General features: G+C 42.8%; 1 protein-coding gene across 2 annotated transcripts in view; it reads left to right on the top strand.

The window, feature by feature from the left end:
- The window catches only part of rab11fip5a (RAB11 family interacting protein 5a (class I)), a 30,957-nt gene extending 10,747 nt beyond the window's left edge, over positions 1 to 20,210 (top strand). For both annotated transcript variants that reach the window (XM_078277886.1, XM_078277887.1), the window contains 5 exons: positions 6,178 to 6,689; positions 8,012 to 8,600; positions 10,543 to 13,077; positions 14,725 to 14,881; positions 16,153 to 20,210. In XM_078277886.1, coding sequence (XP_078134012.1) covers positions 6,178 to 6,689; positions 8,012 to 8,600; positions 10,543 to 13,077; positions 14,725 to 14,881; positions 16,153 to 16,410 — 4,051 coding nt within the window. In that variant the 3' untranslated portion in view covers positions 16,411 to 20,210. The remainder of the gene's footprint in view (positions 1 to 6,177; positions 6,690 to 8,011; positions 8,601 to 10,542; positions 13,078 to 14,724; positions 14,882 to 16,152) is intronic.
- Positions 20,211 to 20,558: the final 348 nt, after the last annotated feature.

The raw sequence follows: 20,558 nt of genomic DNA, 5'->3' as shown, positions 1-20,558 counted from the left end.
TCATAAAAATATTACGGTGCAAATCCTCCATCATAATAGCAATGTGCCAAGGTCCAAACGCGCCTGGCTTTTAAAGGGAATGGGAGATGATCTTATTGCATGTTACGCCCAAAACACACCTATGAATGAATGAAGACACTAAGTACAACCCTTTTGAACCATGCACCCGGCGCACAGACCCTTTTTTCCACCATCAAACTAGCAAGAGTGGATTTGGACACGCACCTGCGCCATGCGCTTCACGCCGTGCGCTTAGTTAACTGTGATACAGTCTGGCTCACTGGAAATACATGGCTGGGATCAAGCCTGACATCAAGCACTTTCTCACTCCCCTTTCGCTAGCTCCGCTATCTATTTGCAAGGGCACTGTCGCTGCATCCGGAGCACACATCCAGAGGAGGAATCCTATTCATTTTGGTGATCCCCCTGACTCTGCCTCTAGTACCATCATCGGGTACCTGCAAAACCAGTGACATTCCCATCAACCTCCGCTGTACTTTGTGATGTTGTCATTTAGCTCAGAGCAGCGCTCTGCCTAACTACTACCTCACAGAGCTGCTGGCATGGCTGTGTTAGTTTTGTTTCTAAATGTGACGTATGTGTCGGAGTGGTGAAGCTCTCTTTTTCATTTGCTTATGTTGTCTTAAATTGTACTGTAGTGCATCAATCCCTCTCGGCCCTTGCAGAGGCCCTTGAGCCGCACAAAGAACCCCTCTGACTCCTCTGGGAGAAGAAAATAAGTATCTCAGCGTGATATACTGTATAACCTTAAATACCAGTATGTTTGGTGAGTAATGTGCACTGCTAAATCCCACAGTTGACACAGATCCTGCGCCCTTGGCACCAGTTTTTATTTATTTTAGAGTCCCTTCTGTGTGTGGCTCTGATACCACCAAGGCTCATAGAGCCCCGCAGAGACTGAGGACATGCTGGATAAAATAGGTTGATAGCCCACTTGTCTTGTAATTTCAGCCATGTCCTGCCTTGAAGCAGGTTTCTAGGGATCGACTTGTTCCACAGAAGACTTTGTAAGCCGAAGCCTAGAATAAGACGGCAGCGTAGAGAGAATTTTCCTCTCTACTCCTCTGTGGATGAGAGAGGTGGGGGTTAGATGAGGAGATGGTGTCATGCAGGGATGGGGTGGAGTGTTTTGATTTCCTGTTTTTGCAAGATGAGGAAGCAGATATGCAGTCATGCTCTGCAGCTCTGGAATGGGAATGTTTGTAGTCTGTGTAGACTCCCACAAATTCCACAAAACAGGCAGATAGTTTGGTTATGAGAATTGCATTGGCACTTGGATGTTCCTACACTTTTCAGTGGACATTTATTACCACAAATGCTTTCCAGTATCAGCACAGTGACACTGTCAAACTATACAGGCGTCTGTGTGGGATGGTGCTTTTGGGAAAATGGGTCCTCTTCGGTAACAGACTGTTCCCTGCCTGAGAACGTGGGCTTCAAAATGTAGGCTGCTGTTTTTGTCTGTGTGCAGTTTCTGTATTTAGGCCTCGTGTTACTTGCGTTTACATTTGTTGGTGTCAGGCTTACTCATGACCCACAAGCACAGGTGCATGTACCTAAATAGGCCTATAACTTTTTTGCATGGTCTTCGAAAAACAAAAGACGGTTTGAGTGTTACAAAAATAGCTTTTGAAAGTCAGTTTTTAAGACGTTTTTTAGGTGTAATACAACTAAATAACAAAATCGAATAACACAGATGTGCATAAATCACAAATGTCTGTTTTTGCTCCATGATCTTCTCAAAAAACAAAACGTAGTGGCTAGTTTAGTCAATTTAGGACAAATGGTCCCCTAGATTACAATCTCTGCATGGTCGATGGTATGATCACGATAGTAGTAAGTGTAGATCTGCAAAAGAAAACCCTTTACGTAACTCCCAGCAGGTCCTGTGTTTGGAATTTGAGCCCCGCCTCGGCTACAGGGAGTTGGCTGCCGAATCGGGAGGTGGACTGATACTATTGTTGGCGCATCGATGTGAAACTCGAGTCCACACCTAACAGGCATGTGAGGTAGAAACACTGGTTAAACTTATTTTTCTATTTTTTATTTTAGAAACTTGAGCACAAGCCAGCTCAACAGTCTTTATGTATGCCTCCAAACATAAAAAAAACAGAAAAGACAAGCTCAGGAATTGACTTTGTTCACATGTATCTTGATAACAGGATTTGATTTAGTGAAATATGGCAAAGTAAATGGCTGGATTAAAATAATTCAGCCCCTGTTAAAATGATTTTTATGCAAATACAAATATCCCATCTTATATATATGTACCTGCTTCACGAGGGTCACTCGTTCCTACGTCTTTTAAAGTCTGTGAGAGATATGTGGATTAGTCAAAACAACTTTTATTATTGTTGTCTATTTATGCGAGATGCAATGTTTGGTGTTCCTGTCGAGCTACAAGCTGAAAGCATCAGCATTCCTCTCTCCTCTGTGCTCCGGGCTCCACCTATCTGTTATTTGCGGTTCTCAGAGTGTTTTGTACTGGAAGGAGTTTGTGTGCTAATTGTTTTCACTGGCATTCATCTGGGGTGTTATTGTGTTTCCAGGGCTGAACTTGAGGTCGGTGGCAGGATGATGGTGATTACATAACAGCCTGTGCTGTGAATTATAGTACTTGTGTTTTGTTTGTTTCCTGCAGCCTACAATTACACCAATGTTTAGAGAAGGAAACTTCCCTGTTTCTTTTCCTATGAAATCAAACAGCTACATGTTAGAACTGAACAGGACCTGGACATTAGGGCACTGGGTTTAGACCACTGTAAAGGCTGTTGGCTTTTTATTAAATGGATGGCTTAGCATGTTACATTAGCATGCACTGTTTAGGTAAAAGTTTGATGCTAACTGTACATATGTTTACATGCTAATGTTGTGCTTGGTCAGTATTACGATTTGGTTTCACTGAAATCATATTTTACTGAAATTATCCTGTCACGGTATCCTTAAAAAATTATGTTTTTTTCAAAAATAATGATTCTGAGCAAGCTGTAAAGTTAACAAAACGAGTTTTACTTTGACACATAATCGTTTGGTCTCATGTACAGCTCATACTTTCAACATCAGTTTTTAAATTATAATACCTTTGCCATATCATACATAATATTATTGACCAGACAAAAGAATCAATTTCCCATGATTGTCCTAACGCTGTGATGATAAAACTGTGCAGGATAAATGGAAAACTCCTATGACATTAGTCCAAAAATATTGGCACAAATAATGGCATCCCTAATGAAGCCGTATTGATTCACAGCGTCATTCTCACCAGTCTAACTGACCGCTGAGTTCAGTGAACATACCATCTACATACGCTGCCATATTTAGCAGCGTTTGGGTGGATTTTCTGCCTCGCTGAGTTTTTGCGTAGTCATACTGAAGGTTTACAGAAAAAAAGAGTAATCTTGTGTTTGGGGGGAAATAAAAAGCTCTCTGGTTTCTAAGATAGCTGTGCAGGTGCTTTCTCTTGTTTTCTTTCATGTCTCGTCTTTGAGGTTTCATCCTCTGTTCTTCTGACTTTTCTTCAGTCGCACATTTCACACCTTTCATACCTTGACGTTTAGGTGTTCTTGTTGACTCAACATACCGGAGCCTTTTAGTTGTTCATGAAGCACAATGTAGGTTACTTGTGGTGGTTAACTCCTCTGACATCCTGTTTTATAGTTACACAATAAAACAGATTTCACTCTTTTTTTCAGAATTCCACCACCACTTAAAGTGATTACAACATTACCTACATTTAATCACATTTCATCCCCTGAATACACTGTGAAAAAGCCCGGTCTCGGGAGACAACGCAGTTTACGACCCCTGTGTTGTCTCCCGAGACCGGGCTTTTTCACAGTGTATTCAGGCGGCAGGCAGCTAGCGGATCAAGGAGAGATGCCTACCATTTGAGACAAAAATGAAATTGTGCTGAAACCATGCAGGAACTCATAGTGCACCTTTTTAAAGACACAGTTGTTACATGTTCTCATTTAATCTGTCTTTTCAACAACTATTTGTGTTCGGTAAAGATGTCTGCATTTGCATTGCACATTATAGCATGTAACATTGTAGCTGGTCTTTTGCATTTGCCTTATAAGTCTGGTCGTTTTGTCTGTAGGTATATTAGATTGGTTTTCACTAATACAATAATGTTTCTGTAAAGCCACTTCATATGGAGTCAACTAATCCTTGAATTTGGAGCCCAGATATACACATTAACCTACATGTGGAACTATGTAGAATTCTTCTCTATCAGAAAAATATTGTGAAATTTGGGCAGGTATCGGTCACTCAGCCTCATAGAGGCTGTTTATGAACAATAGAGAAAGACACTGTGGTCGAGGTGTGAGGTGAAAATAGCCCAGAAGCACAGGAAGTAAAAAAAAGTTTTCAGCCTTCCACCCTGCGCTGATAACTCACCCTTTGGCAGTACCAAGTGTCAGAAACACATGTTAACTGGGGGGATTTTTTTCTCAGTCATATTATGTTTTTAAACCATTCACAACAGACCAGATGAGACTTTCCCATGAGTCACAGTGTGGTGAAGTTGTTGGCGCTGTTCCACCCACCGGTACACAGCATTTCTAAGAACTGCTCCTCTGTGCCTATCCAGTAAAGGCGTTTACAGTTTGGGCAATCTGTTTTTCAGTCATGTTACAGTATGTATCTATATCTATGTAGGACACTCATTGGTAAATCAGAAATGAGCATTGTTTTGCTGCATTGTTCTTGCTCTCTCGGTCTGATGACAAAAACAAGAGGCCTCCCCCAAGGTATTGTGGGATGTCTGGCCACCCACAGCCTTGTGGTGTTAGTAGGACACAGACACACAGATTAGCCCTATTCATCTTAACAATGCAGTCATTCACATTATTTCATGAACACACTCAATGCTAACTAACTAACTAATAACTCATTGAAGTGTTTTGTCAGTACATCTTACAATTAGTTATTATATTGTGAAAAAGAAATTACATTTGTAATTTAATAAGTTGATCACACTGTGAATCCTATTTCACACTTTAAAAAAAAATATTGAACCATTATTACAGTGAAGAATTTAATGTGTTAGTCCATTTTGTCATTATGGAGTCGTGATGCCGTGGAACCATTTTTAAATGTTCTTTTGATCATATCTCAATGTTACTTATAGAAACCCAGGGCTCTCCCAGATAGTTTAACGATCCTGGAGGTTTATTAAATGGTCAACTTCTTTTCAATTATTCTATTCTAAACTTTTGTTATTGAGAAATGATATTTTGTCTGTTGTTTGGCATGGCAGGCAAAGTATCAAATCAAAACTACAATACCCAATGAGCCTCAGCTGCTGTTGCCATGGAGAAGAAGCCACTCAGAGAGGAGCGCATCAGAGCGGTGGTGAATAAAAAATGCTTTGTCTGTGCATTTGGGAACAAAACATGGCCGCATTCATCCAAAATTGACCCAGAATTAAAAACTGAATTGATTTAAGATTGTGTTTTTAGTTTTTCTCCTTTTCTCTCCCGCTGTTAGAGCCGTGATTCGCTCACTGAAACTCTTAAGTTTGTATTTACACAGGCTTGTACCTTCGACTTTTTATTAAAGAAGCAGATATTTTGATCTGACCGTTCATAACTTAGAGACATTACATTTATTATGATATTAAACCGAGAAAAGCAGCAAATCTATCATATTTGAGAAGCTAGAACCGACATCTCTGCATTTTTCTTGATAAATGACTTCAACAATGAATAGATATTCTGTCGACCATGGCTCATTGTGTCCCCAGCTAAGTGAGTGTTTTCTACTAATCTCATGTGAATGGGTTGTAGGGATCTATCTATCTATCTATCTATCTATCTATCTATCTATCTATCTATCTATCTATCTATATATATATATATATATATATATATCTCAGGCTAGATATCGTCTTAAATTTTGGATATCGTAGGATAGGGTTGTCTAATTTTCTGAACTTACCAGACTGTTTTTATGATATGCCTTTAACCACTTAGTCATTATATCTACATTAATGATGACAAAATGTCATTGTGTAAATATTTAGTGAAGGGCCAATAGTCAACTCTACAATATTGATACAATATTGATATTGATGTATTTGGTCAAAGATATTGTGATATTTTATTTTCTCCATATCGCCCCGCTCTAATGTGTTGTTCTCTGTTGCAGGTGGTACAAGCTCAACTCTAAGACAGGGAAGAAGGAGAAGGAGCGAGGAGACATCCAAGTCAGCGTCCAGTTCACCCGAAACAACCTGACAGCCAGCATGTACGAGCTGGTGATGAAGGACAAGGGCGTCTCCACCTTCGGCAAGCTGAAAGAGCGCATAAAGGGGAAGAGGAGATCCAGTGAGGAGGACTCGGCCTCGGCCGTCCTACCGAGTGGTTACGGCTCCCTTTACCGGATACGGCAGCGGCTCCCGAGTGATGGAGGCGGGGAAGAGGACTACGAGGACGATGAGGGGGGCGAGGCCCGGCGGAGCAAGATGAGGACCTACTTTCTGAGAGGGAAGCTGAGGAAGTCATCGGACACTCGTTCCTGCACGTCGCTGGGCTCGGAGAGCAGCGAGTCATCGTCCCGGGGCGGGAGCCTCAGCCCCACGGCCGGCATTAGCGTGGTGGTCTCTGACCTCTCCAACTCACCCAGCAACAGCAGCAACCTGACGGCCGATAACAGCCCAGGTGAGAAGTCTTTATTCTTGATTCTTTATTTGGATCCCCACTAGTCTATATCCGCGACGTTTCATTTCCGGGATTGTTCAGGTGCCGCCAGAAATTCCACCAGATGTCCCTCATTTAGGCCGGATGTCCGTTACCTTCCGCTTCGTTGTGTTGGCATTTTAAACTCCGGTGGATTTGTGAGGACTATGGTTAACTGCTCCTCAGATCTCTGCAGGGTAAATCCAGACAGCTAGCTAGACTATCTGTCCAATCTGAGTTTCCTGTTGCACGACTAAAACTACTTTTGAACGTGCACATGTTCCACCAAAACAAGCTCCTTCCTCCTTCCTCCGTCCGGCGCTAAGCACCGCCCAAGATGATTGTGATTGGTTTAAAGAAATGCCAATAAACCAGAGCTGGTTTTTGTCCCATCCCAGAATGCTGTATGAACTAGCCAGACCCTCCTCCGCAGCGCTGTGGAGGAAGGTCTGGCAAAGCGAGACTGGAGTGCAATTTTCGCAAAAACAAAGGGGAAACTTTCAGACTTCAGGGAACAGTTTGACATTTAGGTCTTTACGCTTATTTGCTTTGTTGCTGAGAGTTAGATGGGAAGGTCGATAATATTTTCCCATCCGTCCACTAAATGTGAAGCTACAGCAGGCAGCCAGTTAGCTTAGCATAAAGATTGGAAACTGGGGGGGCGGGTGTGTTAAAACACCGTCAACACCGTGAGGTTGTCATACGGAGATATTAATAAGACAAGATAAGCTAACATAATTTAGAAAAATAAAACAAGAAATAATTCAAATAATAAATTACAGCAGCCAGACAGACATATTTATAGAGAGAAAATGCTTTGATTTTCCATATCATTCACCTCTAACACCCCAGTGATATTATAACCAGCTAACGTACTGAAATGTGTGCTCCTGCTGTTATGAAACAAGTTGATAATGTGCCTGCAAAGAATTAATCAACTTCAAGTGAAAGTCCCACATGTGGAGCTGCTAGATTTTGTGTAGACTTTCTGGAGGCATGTGCTCCCCTGAGTGCCATCTGCATGGTTAAATCATCTGATCGGAGAGATGTTGCACTGTGAACACAGAGCAACATCTCTCATTATTCTAGAAACCATCATTCTTACACCTACTGTATGTGTGCTAGTGATACTAATCCGTCATGCTGTGAAAAATATTGTCCGTCTAAGCCATTACAAAGTTTTATCACCCAATTAAGCTGCCTACAAATTTAAGTTAGTAAGGTAATTGACTTCTTCATCCATATTTGTCGCACGCTCCCTTCTTGTGTCTCCACCTCTTTTTATATTTGCCTCGTTTTTGCAGAGCACACCGAAAACACGTCGCCCAAGGCGTCCTCTCTCACATGTGAGTTTGGGGATGATGACGGCGAGATCAGCATCGCAGTGCCTCAGCCCACTGTGTGCGTCAACGGAAGCCATGCTTACAGCATCCAGCCCCTGGACCCCGGCTCAGGAAAACCTGCAGATTCTCTAGGCCTGGGCCTACTGCAGAAATCTTTGCCTCTCTCCACGTCTCTGCAGAACCTCAGACCTTCCACCGACCTCCCCAAGGGCTCCGTCGGAGATGGGCGGCGCTGGTCTTTCGACAAGCCCGGCGAGGAGGAGAAGGCGGCCATAGCGGCGGCCCTGGAGCAAAGCGGCCCCATGCTGGGGGATGAGGACGAGCAGTCGGGACAGGCCGCTCAGCCTAAATCCGCTTCCTCCTCCTCTTCCATGGCGGAGTCGGAAAGCCAGGGGAAAAAGCAGAGGAGGAACTTGCTCTCCCATGGGAGGAGTGAGTCTGCGGGGAAAGGGCAGAGTCAGTCCAAGGATGAGTCTGAACAGGCCCCAGCTGCCACTGAGGAGAAACACAAGGGATGGTTTGGATCAAAGGACTCGCACAGCAAACCCAGGTGAGATACACACTGTGATCACAGTTCACACACACACACACACACACACACACACACACACACACACACACACACACACACACACACAGGTTAATGTGTTACAACATCCAACAGATGATAGATTATCATTTCAATATGAATATGGATTGAATCAAGAGGGTCAAGAACTGCTCAGGGGAGTTTGTATCTCCTCCATAAAAATAATTATTCTTTGGTTTATGTTCCAACACTGTCATGCTCACAATTAAAAACAGAAGTCTGTATTTGATAAGCCACATAAAATTACAGATAACGTTCTGATATAATGCTAACCGGTACAACTTTGCCAACATACGTAGAGCCTCAAAAAATCCCATGAAGTTGCCTCCAGCTGTGTACACAGCCCTCTCTAGCTCCGGGTCTCAGTCTCTGGTTACAGCAGGTATCTGCAATGCAGATAGAGGAGAGGAGCTGCTCTGGTGAAATTAGCTCCATCAAGCTAAGCTCTGCACGGTTCAGTGATGATGTCGATTTCCTTGAAAATATGATGATGTGATATTTGTTCTCTTACAGGTTTGTGTGTGTGTGTGTGTGCGTGTTATTGCATTTGTAATGTGTGTATGGGCAGGGAAAGGGGAGGAAAGAAAACCCCATCTAATTTTATTTCCACTTCTAACACAAGCATGTTGTTTAGTGGGTAATTTATCTGGAGGGTGTCACCTGCTGTACTGTACTCTCTCTTGTGCTGCTCAACTTGTGTGTTGAGTGCATTGCTCCTGCAGTTTGTATTGAAGTCTTATATAAAATGAATCCTTATTTCAGGTCTGTAAGAACCCTTAAACAGCTACTTTTCATTTTTTACTTGTATCGATTTACTCGACCAAGAGAAAAACAACAACAACAACAACAGTATCGTAATGTTTCTGTACACGGAGTGTAAACAAAACATTGGACTGCAAAGCGCCTGCTGATTGAGGCAAGGTCAGCTATTCTGGACCATAGTACACTCAATACCTTTCTGCCAGTGCTGTAACTATGCATTTTCACAATCTACACACCCACATGCTTTCACATCCTTGGGGAAAAGTGCCAAGTTGGCCCCAGTAGTACTAAGTAATCATTACACCCAGCTGCATCAACTTTTCTTGCAAAATATTACATCACGGGCCAACGAAAACACACAAGAGGCACAGAGATGGATGTTTTGGATGTGGGTTGGTGTCAGGTTTTGTTTTTAGTTTAAGATGCAATATTTTTTGTTGCATTTTTGCATAGCAGTTACTCTTAAACCCCTATTTGTAGAATTGTTCCAATTATTCTGACCGTAAGATTTAGTTTAGCCAAAAATCTAATTCTATTCAAAGGGGCTTTAAAGCTGCACTAATCAATATTTGATATTAGCAATGGGTACAAGGGATTAAATGACTACTTAATGTAGTAATGTGAAAGGGGTCGGTAATAGTAATGAACCCACAGTGTGTTATTGACTCTGCTGTTCCCCTTAGACTCTGTGGAGTGCTTTAGCGTCTTTAAGCTCATTGTTTTGGTTGTCTGTTTTGGTTCAGAGATGTGTCTAGCAGCAGCAGACTGACACAGTTAAAGACTAGCTGGTCAATATAGTGGAGCATTTAGCAGCTAAAGAGCCAGATATTTTTCCTCTGGAGTTTGTGGAGACCAAAACGGAGCCAATATCGGACGTACTCATCAGGTCGAAGAAACTGTAAATGAACGCTAATGTTGCTCTGTGTCTGCTGGACGTGTAAACTCTGAACTGGCAACTCTTTTCTATCGTGTTTGCTATAGACCAAATCACCATGACATAATAGGAGATAAAAGGTCAAAGCCAGTCTGTAAAAATATGATTAAGATGTGACTTGAGACAGAAAGGCTACTGCAGGCCTGTAGTTGAGCTGCGTGAACAATCCACACTAATCAAGAGGACTGTGTGCCCTTCCTTTCACAGCCTGGTGGTGTCACCTAAACTAGAGCCCAGCACTGACCCCCACCCACCACCCCTCCCACCCAGTCACCACCCCCCGGGTCCCCCTGTAGATCCTGCCTCTGTGGTTTCTCCACTGCATCACACTAACCCTTTCTGCCACTCACAGACCACACCACCTGCCATGTCCCCCTGCAACCCTTTCTTCTCTCTCCTCCAGCACAACCCTTTCTATGACGACATGCTAACCGCTCAGCCCCTAAAACCTTCGCTGCCTCCTCTGCCCTTTCTCTCCAGTTCCCGGCCCCCCATAGTTCAACTCTTTCCTCAAGCAAGTAACCCTAACCCCAACCTGGCTCGGGACAACCCAACCACAGAGGACTCTGTCATTGGTACAGATGCAAAGAGCAAAGCGATGGCCAAAGATGAGAAACGACCTCTACCTCCAGTTCCCATTGAAGAGGAGAAACCTTTAAGCATGAAGTTGTTAAACCCTATTGTGTCTGCCGGGGAGCTGGACCCGGATTCAGAGTGGGACGAATCTTTTGAAGCGTTTGCAGCTGGCAGGCTGCAGTCTCCTGAGGATCTGACCACAGACTGCAAAACACAGCAAAACACACCCAGTGACCATCCACTGGAACACTGCAATGAACTACCCTTAACAGATCAAAACACAAATGTAAATGACGCACTACATCATCAACCTTGCACAGAATTTGTATTCGAAGCACATAAAGCCATCCGCCAGGTGACCAACACTAACACCTATCATCTTGACACATTTGCACAATTCCTTGAGACAATCCCAGAGCACACAAGCTTTGAGAGTGACAACATAGCTTTAAATGCTTTCACTAACTCACCAAAACTGGATGCATGCACCAAAACTAATCACGCTAACAGTGCTACTAACACAAATGATTTAACCGATACTAATATGCATCAAGCCCCCTGTCACTCCTTATCAGTAAAGCCCAACAGCAGCTCCCCAGATCCTGGTTCTTCAGGTCTCGGCAGCTCAGCAGAAGAGGATTTCCTCTCTTGTCTCTCTTCTTATTCGGACAAATTCTCTGCATCCTCCTCCGAAGAAGCCGAAGCACAGAACTTTGAAAGCAACATCCTCGGCTTTGAGAAATCCTTCGATTCATCCGTTGAAAAAAACGTAAAGCCCTCAGAATCGAAAGATGACATTACTGACAGGTCCAATGGCCTGTCTTTAGTCGACGTAGTCGACAGGGATGGTAATGAAAAGGCAGATTTACACGGTTCAGAGGGGTCTTTGGCCCCGGAGACTCCAGTGCTCACACATCAGCAGCCTGTGATCGCTGCAAGAGAGACAGATGAGGATGCACTTACTCAGGCACCAAATCTTTCCAATGTCATATACTCTGACTTACCAAAACTCTCAGAACTACAGCCAAAACCAGATGTCTCTTTACAGCCTGACAATGAAAATGGAGAGAAAGGCATAGGGGAATTCAGTGGATCTGTAGAGGATTTTTCAAAAGTGTTAAATGATTCCTCACGATCTGTAAGTAACACTTTGGATGTGATGACTCATACGACTCCAGATGATAAACTCTGCTCCACACACCCATCTCTATACATCATAACCTCCTCCCCTGACGTGAGTCAGAGTTTGTCGGACTCTCCCGTAGAGAGCACTAGTTTAGGTCCTATACCATTCAGGCTTTTGGGTGATTTCCTCAACACCAGTCGCATCGCGAACAGTCCCAGCCAAGACTTTGACGACACAGTGTTGCACACTCGAGTGCCAGATCTGAGCACCAGCAGCTTTTTCCAAAGCCTTTATGTCAGCACCGACTCGCAGAATTACCAAACTTGTGTGTCTCAACCGTCCAGCAAATTCTCCAGCGGCTCGGAGCCAAACGAGACGTTGCACTCTGTGAACTCAACGCTCTGTGGCGAGCTGAGCGAGATTCAGACGACTGCGGATGCTTCTTTGGGGCAGGAAGATTCCACCAACGCTTGCAAGCCATGTAATGAAGAAATCAACCAGACCGACCAATCTGAAGAATCCTTCTGTGGAGCCGAGGACAAGATGACGACTCTTGAGCCAAGTGTCATGATAGGGGAAAACTTCGGTTTACTTCCTGCGGCACCGACGGACTCTTACATGAGCTGCAATCCAAGGAAGCTCATCGAACCAGGTGTGGTAAGCCAGCATGTCGTCTTAGGTGATGTGTTCTCAAAATGCCCTCAGGCACAAAACGCTACACTACACCGCTCCCAGTCCGAGGACATACTGACACCTGCCTTTGACGAACTCCTCCTGCCCTCCTTTGGGAGTGATCCCGGTGCGATACAGGAGTCCTCCTCAGCTCAGCTTGGCCCTGACTTCCCCTCCCTGGCCTCCTTTGCTCCCTCTCTCACTCCTCAAAGTAGTAGCTCCCCTGTAGCGCTCTGTTCCCTCCCTCCTCTTGCTAACGCTACGGCGAGGTCACCACCCAGCACAGCACCAGCTGCGGCGCCAAAGCCAATGCTTCAGGAGACACCGCAGCAGCAGCAGCAGCAGCAGGCAGCCAATCAGCAGAACAGGTGAGGTTGCACATGCTCAGTGAAAAGGTGGAGAGGAAGCACTTTTTCCCACTTCCAGAAATCTCTATTGTCGTCTCTTCAGTTTCCCTTTCTGCTGCTCTGCTTCCGCCTGCTTTTCTTCTGTGCCGCCAACTCTCAAGGGGATTCTCCTTTTGTGGTGTGACCTTCTCTTTCTCATCACTTTGAGATGCACACACACACACACACACACACACACACACACACACACACACACACCGGTGTTAACAGGACTCCTCTGCAGGTGTCCTGTGTGTCCTGGCTCCGTGGTAACGGGAGAGGAAACATAGCCTCAGGCCAATTAGCAGTTATTATTTTGCCCTGATTCCTACCACACACCCCCCTTCCCCCCCACACACACACACACACACACACACACACACACACACACACACACACACACACACCAACCCCCTCTCCCCGCAGGGCCAGCTAGTGTTCTCACACTCACTTGCCAACATCTCAACCAGAAACCAGGCTTTCTATGAGGCATTGAAGGTGTTGTTGTGTCACTGATAGCATTTCCTTTTCACCTCGGGGTAATAACACAATTCTTCATGTTTGATTGCACCAACACATGCAATTAAGTCTTTCAATTTTCACCAGTATTGCCTTTAATGAGGACTCTTGCACATGTCTAACCTCCTTTGATGCTTGATGACTAAAATGAAGAGTTTCTGGGGATTTCAAATGTCTGATGGTGTAGCATCCATGTCTGGTGTCATCCTGGAGATCCAGAGGGCAATCTGTTGTGCTCCAATAATGGCTGTACCTATATTACCTGGCCTAACTTATGTTAATTCTTCCCTCTGAAATTGTTTAATTTGAAGGATATTTTGGCTTGATAAAGTGAAAGAATCCAGTATTTCACAAGAAGAAAAGCACACATTTGAGAAAAGTCAGAGTTAACATAATGTTTGTGTAACAGAAATACATTTTGCTGTATTTCATATCCATTTCAATTATCTTGAGACCCCTCATGTTTATCTTGGGGTCCCCTGAACGTTCCCGAACTCAAGGTTGGGAATCTCTGCTCTAAAAGAACAACATCTAAGCCTGAGTTATGTACACAAAATGCTTGTAGTTTGGTGGTGAGCTGGAGTGCTGTGGTGATACGTTTAACAACCTTTAAATGCTAATAAGCAGTGACTGTAACCTACACTAAAAGTATTATATTATACATGTACAATATATGTATATTGTTCAAGCCTTGAGTATCACCCACAGCCACAAGCTGCTATTTAGGCTAAAACTGTGAAAGTTACCCCTTAAAAGATTACACTCTGAAAATCACACACTGCAAAAACCATTCCACAATGTCCCCTTTAGTACTTTTCAAATTGAATCAGAAGAAGAAAAAAATAAATGTAAATTGAAGTCCTCTTAGTTGAATGAATTTCTGATGATAATTTCTGACACATGGCTGAAAGATAATTGGCTTTTTTTCAGCCATGAATATCAAAGAGCTGTGGACCTCCAGTATGGCAGCCAGTCACCTGAAAGTCTTCTGTGTAAAACTAAAAAGCCACAGAGGGGTTGTGGTATGAAGTGGGATAGCTGACCGTGTGTGTGTGTGTGTGTGTGTGTGTGTGTGTGTGTGTGCGCACTGCTTGTTGTGACCCCCTCCAGCCCCCACCCAGTGAAGCCCCTGACCACTGCCATACTGGCTGAAGAGAAGCGGACGGAGGGCCGGTCAGTGCTGGCCACCGGCCTGGAGAAACTCAAGTCCACCATCCACCCAGGGAGGAGCAGCCAGCTCAGCGAGCAGGACACAGACAGGAAGAAGGTACAGTATGTTCTAATAACAGTGATAATAATACTGCAATACTGCCCTACAGAGGCAAACAACAGTAACTATGTGTTTGTGTTTTGAGCTTCAATGATCAGGACTTCTGTAAAAATGAAATTTAAAACTTCTGGTAATCAAACAAACTAGCTCCTTTCTCTACCTACAGAACTCCTGCTTGTTGACTTTAACATGCCTGACAATAATAATGCTGATAATAATAATAATAATAATAATAATAATAATAATAATAATAATAACTTCATTAAACAGCAATAAGTGTAACAAATGTTGCTAAAATTGCAAATTGAGGAAGTCATCGGAGTGAAAACAAAAAGTTACTGGTATAAAGAAGAATAAGCCGTAGTTTTATAAACGTATTTCTTTTTTTTTTTTTTATTCTATCTTCATAATGTGTACTTTTAATTTAAAGGCAGGTTACAAGTTTGATTTCACCATTTTCTCCTTCAGTGAGGATGTAGTTAGACACTAAATTTGTAGTGTCTAACTTTTGTTTAATGAAGTTATTATTATTATTATTATTATTATTATTATTATTATCATCATTATTATTGGGGGGAAAAAAAATAGATCTGTCCTGTTCATGAATGTTTGAATGTTTTTGCATTTACGGTTTGAAACCCTATTTCTTGGGATGAGTACACTGAGAGATTATTACATATGTTATTACATTTCTGATTTGTTTGTTAAATTAGCATGAGCAGCAATCGCCACTATGGCTGAACACCTTTAATCAACAGGAAACCCTACAGGGCTTGTCCGTATTCAATTCTTTCATTTCAATACATGGGCGCCGATTTGATTGGTATTGCGATATTCATTTATTGCGATTCGATAGTATTGAGTATTGCAATTTTCTTTTCCTTCTTTAAAAAAAAGAAAGTTGAATAACACACTTCTAGAGACAATATATCATGAGACATTTCTACAAACGAATTGGTTTCTAAGAAGAATGCACGACATGTCAGTCAGTCAGTCTGACATTTATTTACTTTGTAAAGAAGAACATAACATGGATTTTCTGCATTTTCTGCTTTCGCTCTGTTTTGCTAGAAACTGATGATGATGTAGTCGCCGTTAGCGTTACTGTACAAACAGAAAATAATTAGGTGAATCATTGGTAAAAACAAAATCAACAAAACGATATCGATTCCAGGGAAAAGAATCGATTTTAAAAATAGTCCACTGAAAACGCATCAGTCTGTTCTTATCTTTGTCACCCGTTCATTCTTCTTCCGGTCTGTCTTCAGTCTGTGACCGAGGGCGCGGGCTCGTACTACCACCTGACCCACAGTGAGCTGGTGGCCCTGCTGGTGCAGCGGGAGGCCGAGCTGCAGAGGCAGAAGGCGGAGTTTGAGCGTCAGAAATCTCTGCTGGCCAAGCGGGAGGTGGAGCTGAAGAAGTTGAAGCCGCAGGTCAAAGATCTGGAGGACTACATTGACACGCTGCTGGTGCGCATCATGGAGCAGAAGCCCACTCTCCTGCAAGTGCGCTCCAAGTTAAAGTGACGAAGGGGGAGGGGGAGGGTTAGCAGTTGTGTTCACTCTGTCCTCCACAACAGCTCTTTAGTCTTTTCACTGCTATGCTGTCCTTTTTGATACAAATATCTAGGCACTGAGAGATGTCGAGGCCATGTTTTCCAGCCGGCATGCTTTAACTGTGCTGAAACACACACACGTCCTGGCAGAAGGCTTTGGTTGGGGTGGTTCTCAATGTAGCGGGTCCTCAGGTTGTTTTCAGGTTCACACAGCCAGTTGGTTTCGAGCTCACAGAGGAGAGCCCAGATGCTTCCATTTTGGGATCCTGATTGTAGAAACATTGATTCCTCCTTTTCACCTCACTCCTATCACCTTATCACAAAAGAGAGAAATGGTAGAGTTGCAGTCCATGACACTGTATATACAACTAACTCCTCACAAAGTTTTTTTTTTTTTTCTCCAAAAAATGTTCTCAAAAAGTGTTGCAGTTCTGTAGAGAAAGGAGAGCGAACAACGTGAAGGGCCACTCTGGTGGTTTTGCATGTTTCAGACCATTAATCACAAATTGCATACACTTTAAGTCAATGCTGGGCATTTGTGTAGCGTATACCATCAGGTTTAGATTGATTTTATACCTTCCAGGCAGCCATTGGTTTCACTTCATTTCAGTGCAGCTGCAGCATTGAATTCAATTTGCAGAGAGCTGAAACCTGCTCAAGACCTTTTTCAAAATAGTGCAACATGCAAGATTCAGTTACCAGAAAACCTTGCTGTCACAAACGATCTTGTAGGTCTGCAGGTCTGTAAGACAAAGAAAAGCTGCAAATCCTGATAATATGGGAAGATGGAAATGCAGTATCAAATGTTTGGCATTTTGGCTTGAAAACTGGTTGAAACAATTAAAGGTCCTATGACATGCTGCTTTTTGGATGCTTTTATATAGGCCTTAGTGGTCCCCTAATACTGTATCTGAAGTCTCTTTTATATAGGCCTTAGTGGTCCCCTAATACTGTATCTGAAGTCTCTTTTATATAGGCCTTAGTGGTCCCCTAATACTGTATCTGAAGTCTCTTTTATATAGACCTTAGTGGTCCCCTAATACTGTATCTGAAGTCTCTTTCCCGAAATTCAGCCTTGGTGCAGAATTACAGCCACTAGAGCCAGTCCCACAATGAGCTTTACTTAGGATGTGCCATTTCTGTGTCTGTAGCGAGGAGGGGGGGGCAAGGTGGAGGGTGGGGGTGTGGCCTTGACCAACTGCCATGCTTCGCTCGTTTGCAAGCCATGATGTCTCTCTCTCTCTCATGGGTGGGCCAAATTCTCTGGGCGGGCAAAGCAGAGAAAGGGGAGGTAACATTTCCCCTTATGATGTCATAAAGGGAAGATTCCAGATTGGCCCATCTGAGCTTTCATTTCATTTCATTTATTATACAGGAAAATTTAAAAGCAACAATTAAGTTACAATAAACGGGCCTGACTCAGTTTAAAAACTGGTTTACAGCAGGTTCCTGTTCTGCAGCAACATAGAACAATGAACACAATTTCGGCACATTTATACAGGACATTATTATTGACTAGACAGATGACATTTTCTCAAAGGCAGAGCAGGATACCCAGGGCTCGGTTTATACCTATCACTATTTCTAGCCACTGGGGGACAATAGGCAGGCTGAGGGAACTCATATTAATATTAAAAAACCTCATAAAGTGAAATTTTCATGCTATGGGACCTTTAATAGATTTTTAAAACAGTTAGTTTCCTGCAAGTTGACTAATGGATAAATTGACTCATTATTCCAGCTCTACTATGTTGTCAGAAAAACTATATACAGTTGTAACTCTGGTTGTATCTGGCAGCAGCAACAGACTGTCAAAACAGGCCTGGCTCACAACTACTGAATGACACAATGGTACCACATCACTGAACTGCAACACAATGTTCACTGCAGGGGATCTCGAGCGAGGTTCAAGTTTCTGCAAGTGGTTTTCCATGCTTAAAGGAATAGTTCAACGTTTTGGGAAGTACGCTTGTTTGCTTAACTTTCCAAGAGTTGGATGAGAAGATCGATACCAATCTCACGTCTGAGAGAGATAATGATTTTCTCATCTAATAATTGTATTTTTAAACATTGAGCTTTTCCTGATAGAACTGAAACCAATGGGTGCTTAGAAGGAAGGAAAAAATATCGATAATCTTTAGGTATGCTTTGTAAAATAGTCTGCGTTATTTTGAAGTATACACAAAATTTGGTTAATGAGGTGAATTCATGCAAAACCACCAATATGTTATACAGTAATGACGTTCTGCTGTCCAGATGGTTTATATGTTGTTCTGGATTGACACTCTACAAAATGTTCCCTAATAAATATCCAGTGCTCTGACTAGATTTAGAAACTACAAACCAGATGAGCGGTGTGAGAGTTCAGCCTTGTCGCGGGCACGTCACTGGGAACGGATTGGAGCTTCTGAATGTTCCAAAGTGTTCTTAGCAAGTGAATGCTTTTATTTTCTACGCACGAGAAGTGCTGTTTATCTTTTGCTTGCTCCCTTCCTATTGTTTCCCCTCGTTCTCTTCTTGTTTCGTTTCTGTTCTGTGGGCATGTCTTGAAATTACCCACAATGCTCAGCCACATAAGCTAACTTATTCTTGTATGGGTCACGGTGTTATCAGGTGTAGACAGTATCACTCAGTATCCAGTCGGTATCAAGATCAGCCATCACAGCTTGTCTGATCTCAGGCTTCTGCCTTCTCACACACACACACACGTGTGTGTGTGTCTGTGTCTGTGTGTGTGTGTGTGTGTGTGTGTGTGTGTGTGTGTGTGTGTGTGTGTTTGTGTGTGTTATCAACACAACTCCACTGCTGAGAAATGCCTGCGAACATGCTTCTTCTTGACTGCCCTCCCTCAGTGTCTGTGTGTCTGTCACATCCGCTTCTGCTCAAGCACGCATATCCTTACTGCTTCCAGGTGTTACAAAGGGATATATACCGCAATTTTAGAGCATATATGCCGTATTGAAATGCCAAATACTGCCTTATTTTTGTTTCGTTTTTGACGCTCGTCAAGAATCAATCACTTAATTTTGCTTGTCGGGGCTCGGGGCAGGTTTTGAAGAAGAAAAGCCATCTGTTAGATGAGAGAGTTCACTTCTTTGACTTCTTTTGATGCTTTCTTATGATATTGTTTAGATCACTGCACACAAATACATTGTATGCATACCAATAGAAAATGAGCAGTAATAGTGATTTCCTGTGAAATGCCAAAACAATAGCCTTGAAACTTAATCTATGGAGCAGATTGTTACACCATGAAGTATTCTGATATGATGCCACATTTAACAGCGTTCGTGGATGTTCTTGCACTACTTAATTGTCAGAACATAACTCTACTGTGCCCGTCAGTATAGTTAGATCTTCTTTACACCGTACTGCACTTTCTAATCGCTCTGTGACTTAAGCACTCGGCCTACTTTGACACCACAACGATGGTTTGCCAGTGAGCTTGAATCATACAAAAACATCCAAAACCGTCTTTGTCATCTCAGTTCTCCTGTGTGTGTGCGATCGCAATATCAAGTGCATAAATGACTGTAGAGACATATTAAATGTGACTCGGCACTTCGGAAGCGCAAGAATAAATGTTCTCTTCCATGTCTTCCATTTTTATTTAAGTTGAAACTGATTGTATTTTGTCCTTTTGAGTGTGTAGCCGGTGGAATGTGCTTAAGGTAGTATGTGAGATTGGAAAGTTTACAATTCGTGATGCAATTCTGTTTCACAAATTTTGTATATTTAATAAAGAATATTTTGTGTTTCTTGCTCACCGTATGTTTGGTTGTAAATCTTTCTTTGGGGTGCGTTTGTGTGTGTGTGTGTGTTTTTCCCACAGGGCTGATTGTGGTCGTTCTTTGTTCACAGTGGACTTTAATGTTTGCATTCAGGGATGGTTTCTGGTAGCAAGGTTTTACATTTTGTATCCGGTTCCAAGTTGGTCTTATACCTGGATTTGTTCAGCTCTTTTTTTTACTTCTTTTTATTAGCAAAGAGAAATGTACAAAACATTTAGGCCGTCCTGTAACTAAAGGAGCTGCTGGTTTGAGTCCTTTTAGTTTAAGGTCTTAAATGTTATTTATAAAACAAATTAAAAAGAGATTTGGAAAAGATTTGATGAAATTA

The sequence above is a fragment of the Sander vitreus genome, chromosome 20, assembly GCF_031162955.1.
Source record: "Sander vitreus isolate 19-12246 chromosome 20, sanVit1, whole genome shotgun sequence".
Taxonomy (NCBI): domain Eukaryota; kingdom Metazoa; phylum Chordata; class Actinopteri; order Perciformes; family Percidae; genus Sander; species Sander vitreus.
Note: the sequence above shows the minus strand (reverse complement) of the source record. Positions and strands in the feature narration are given on the sequence as shown.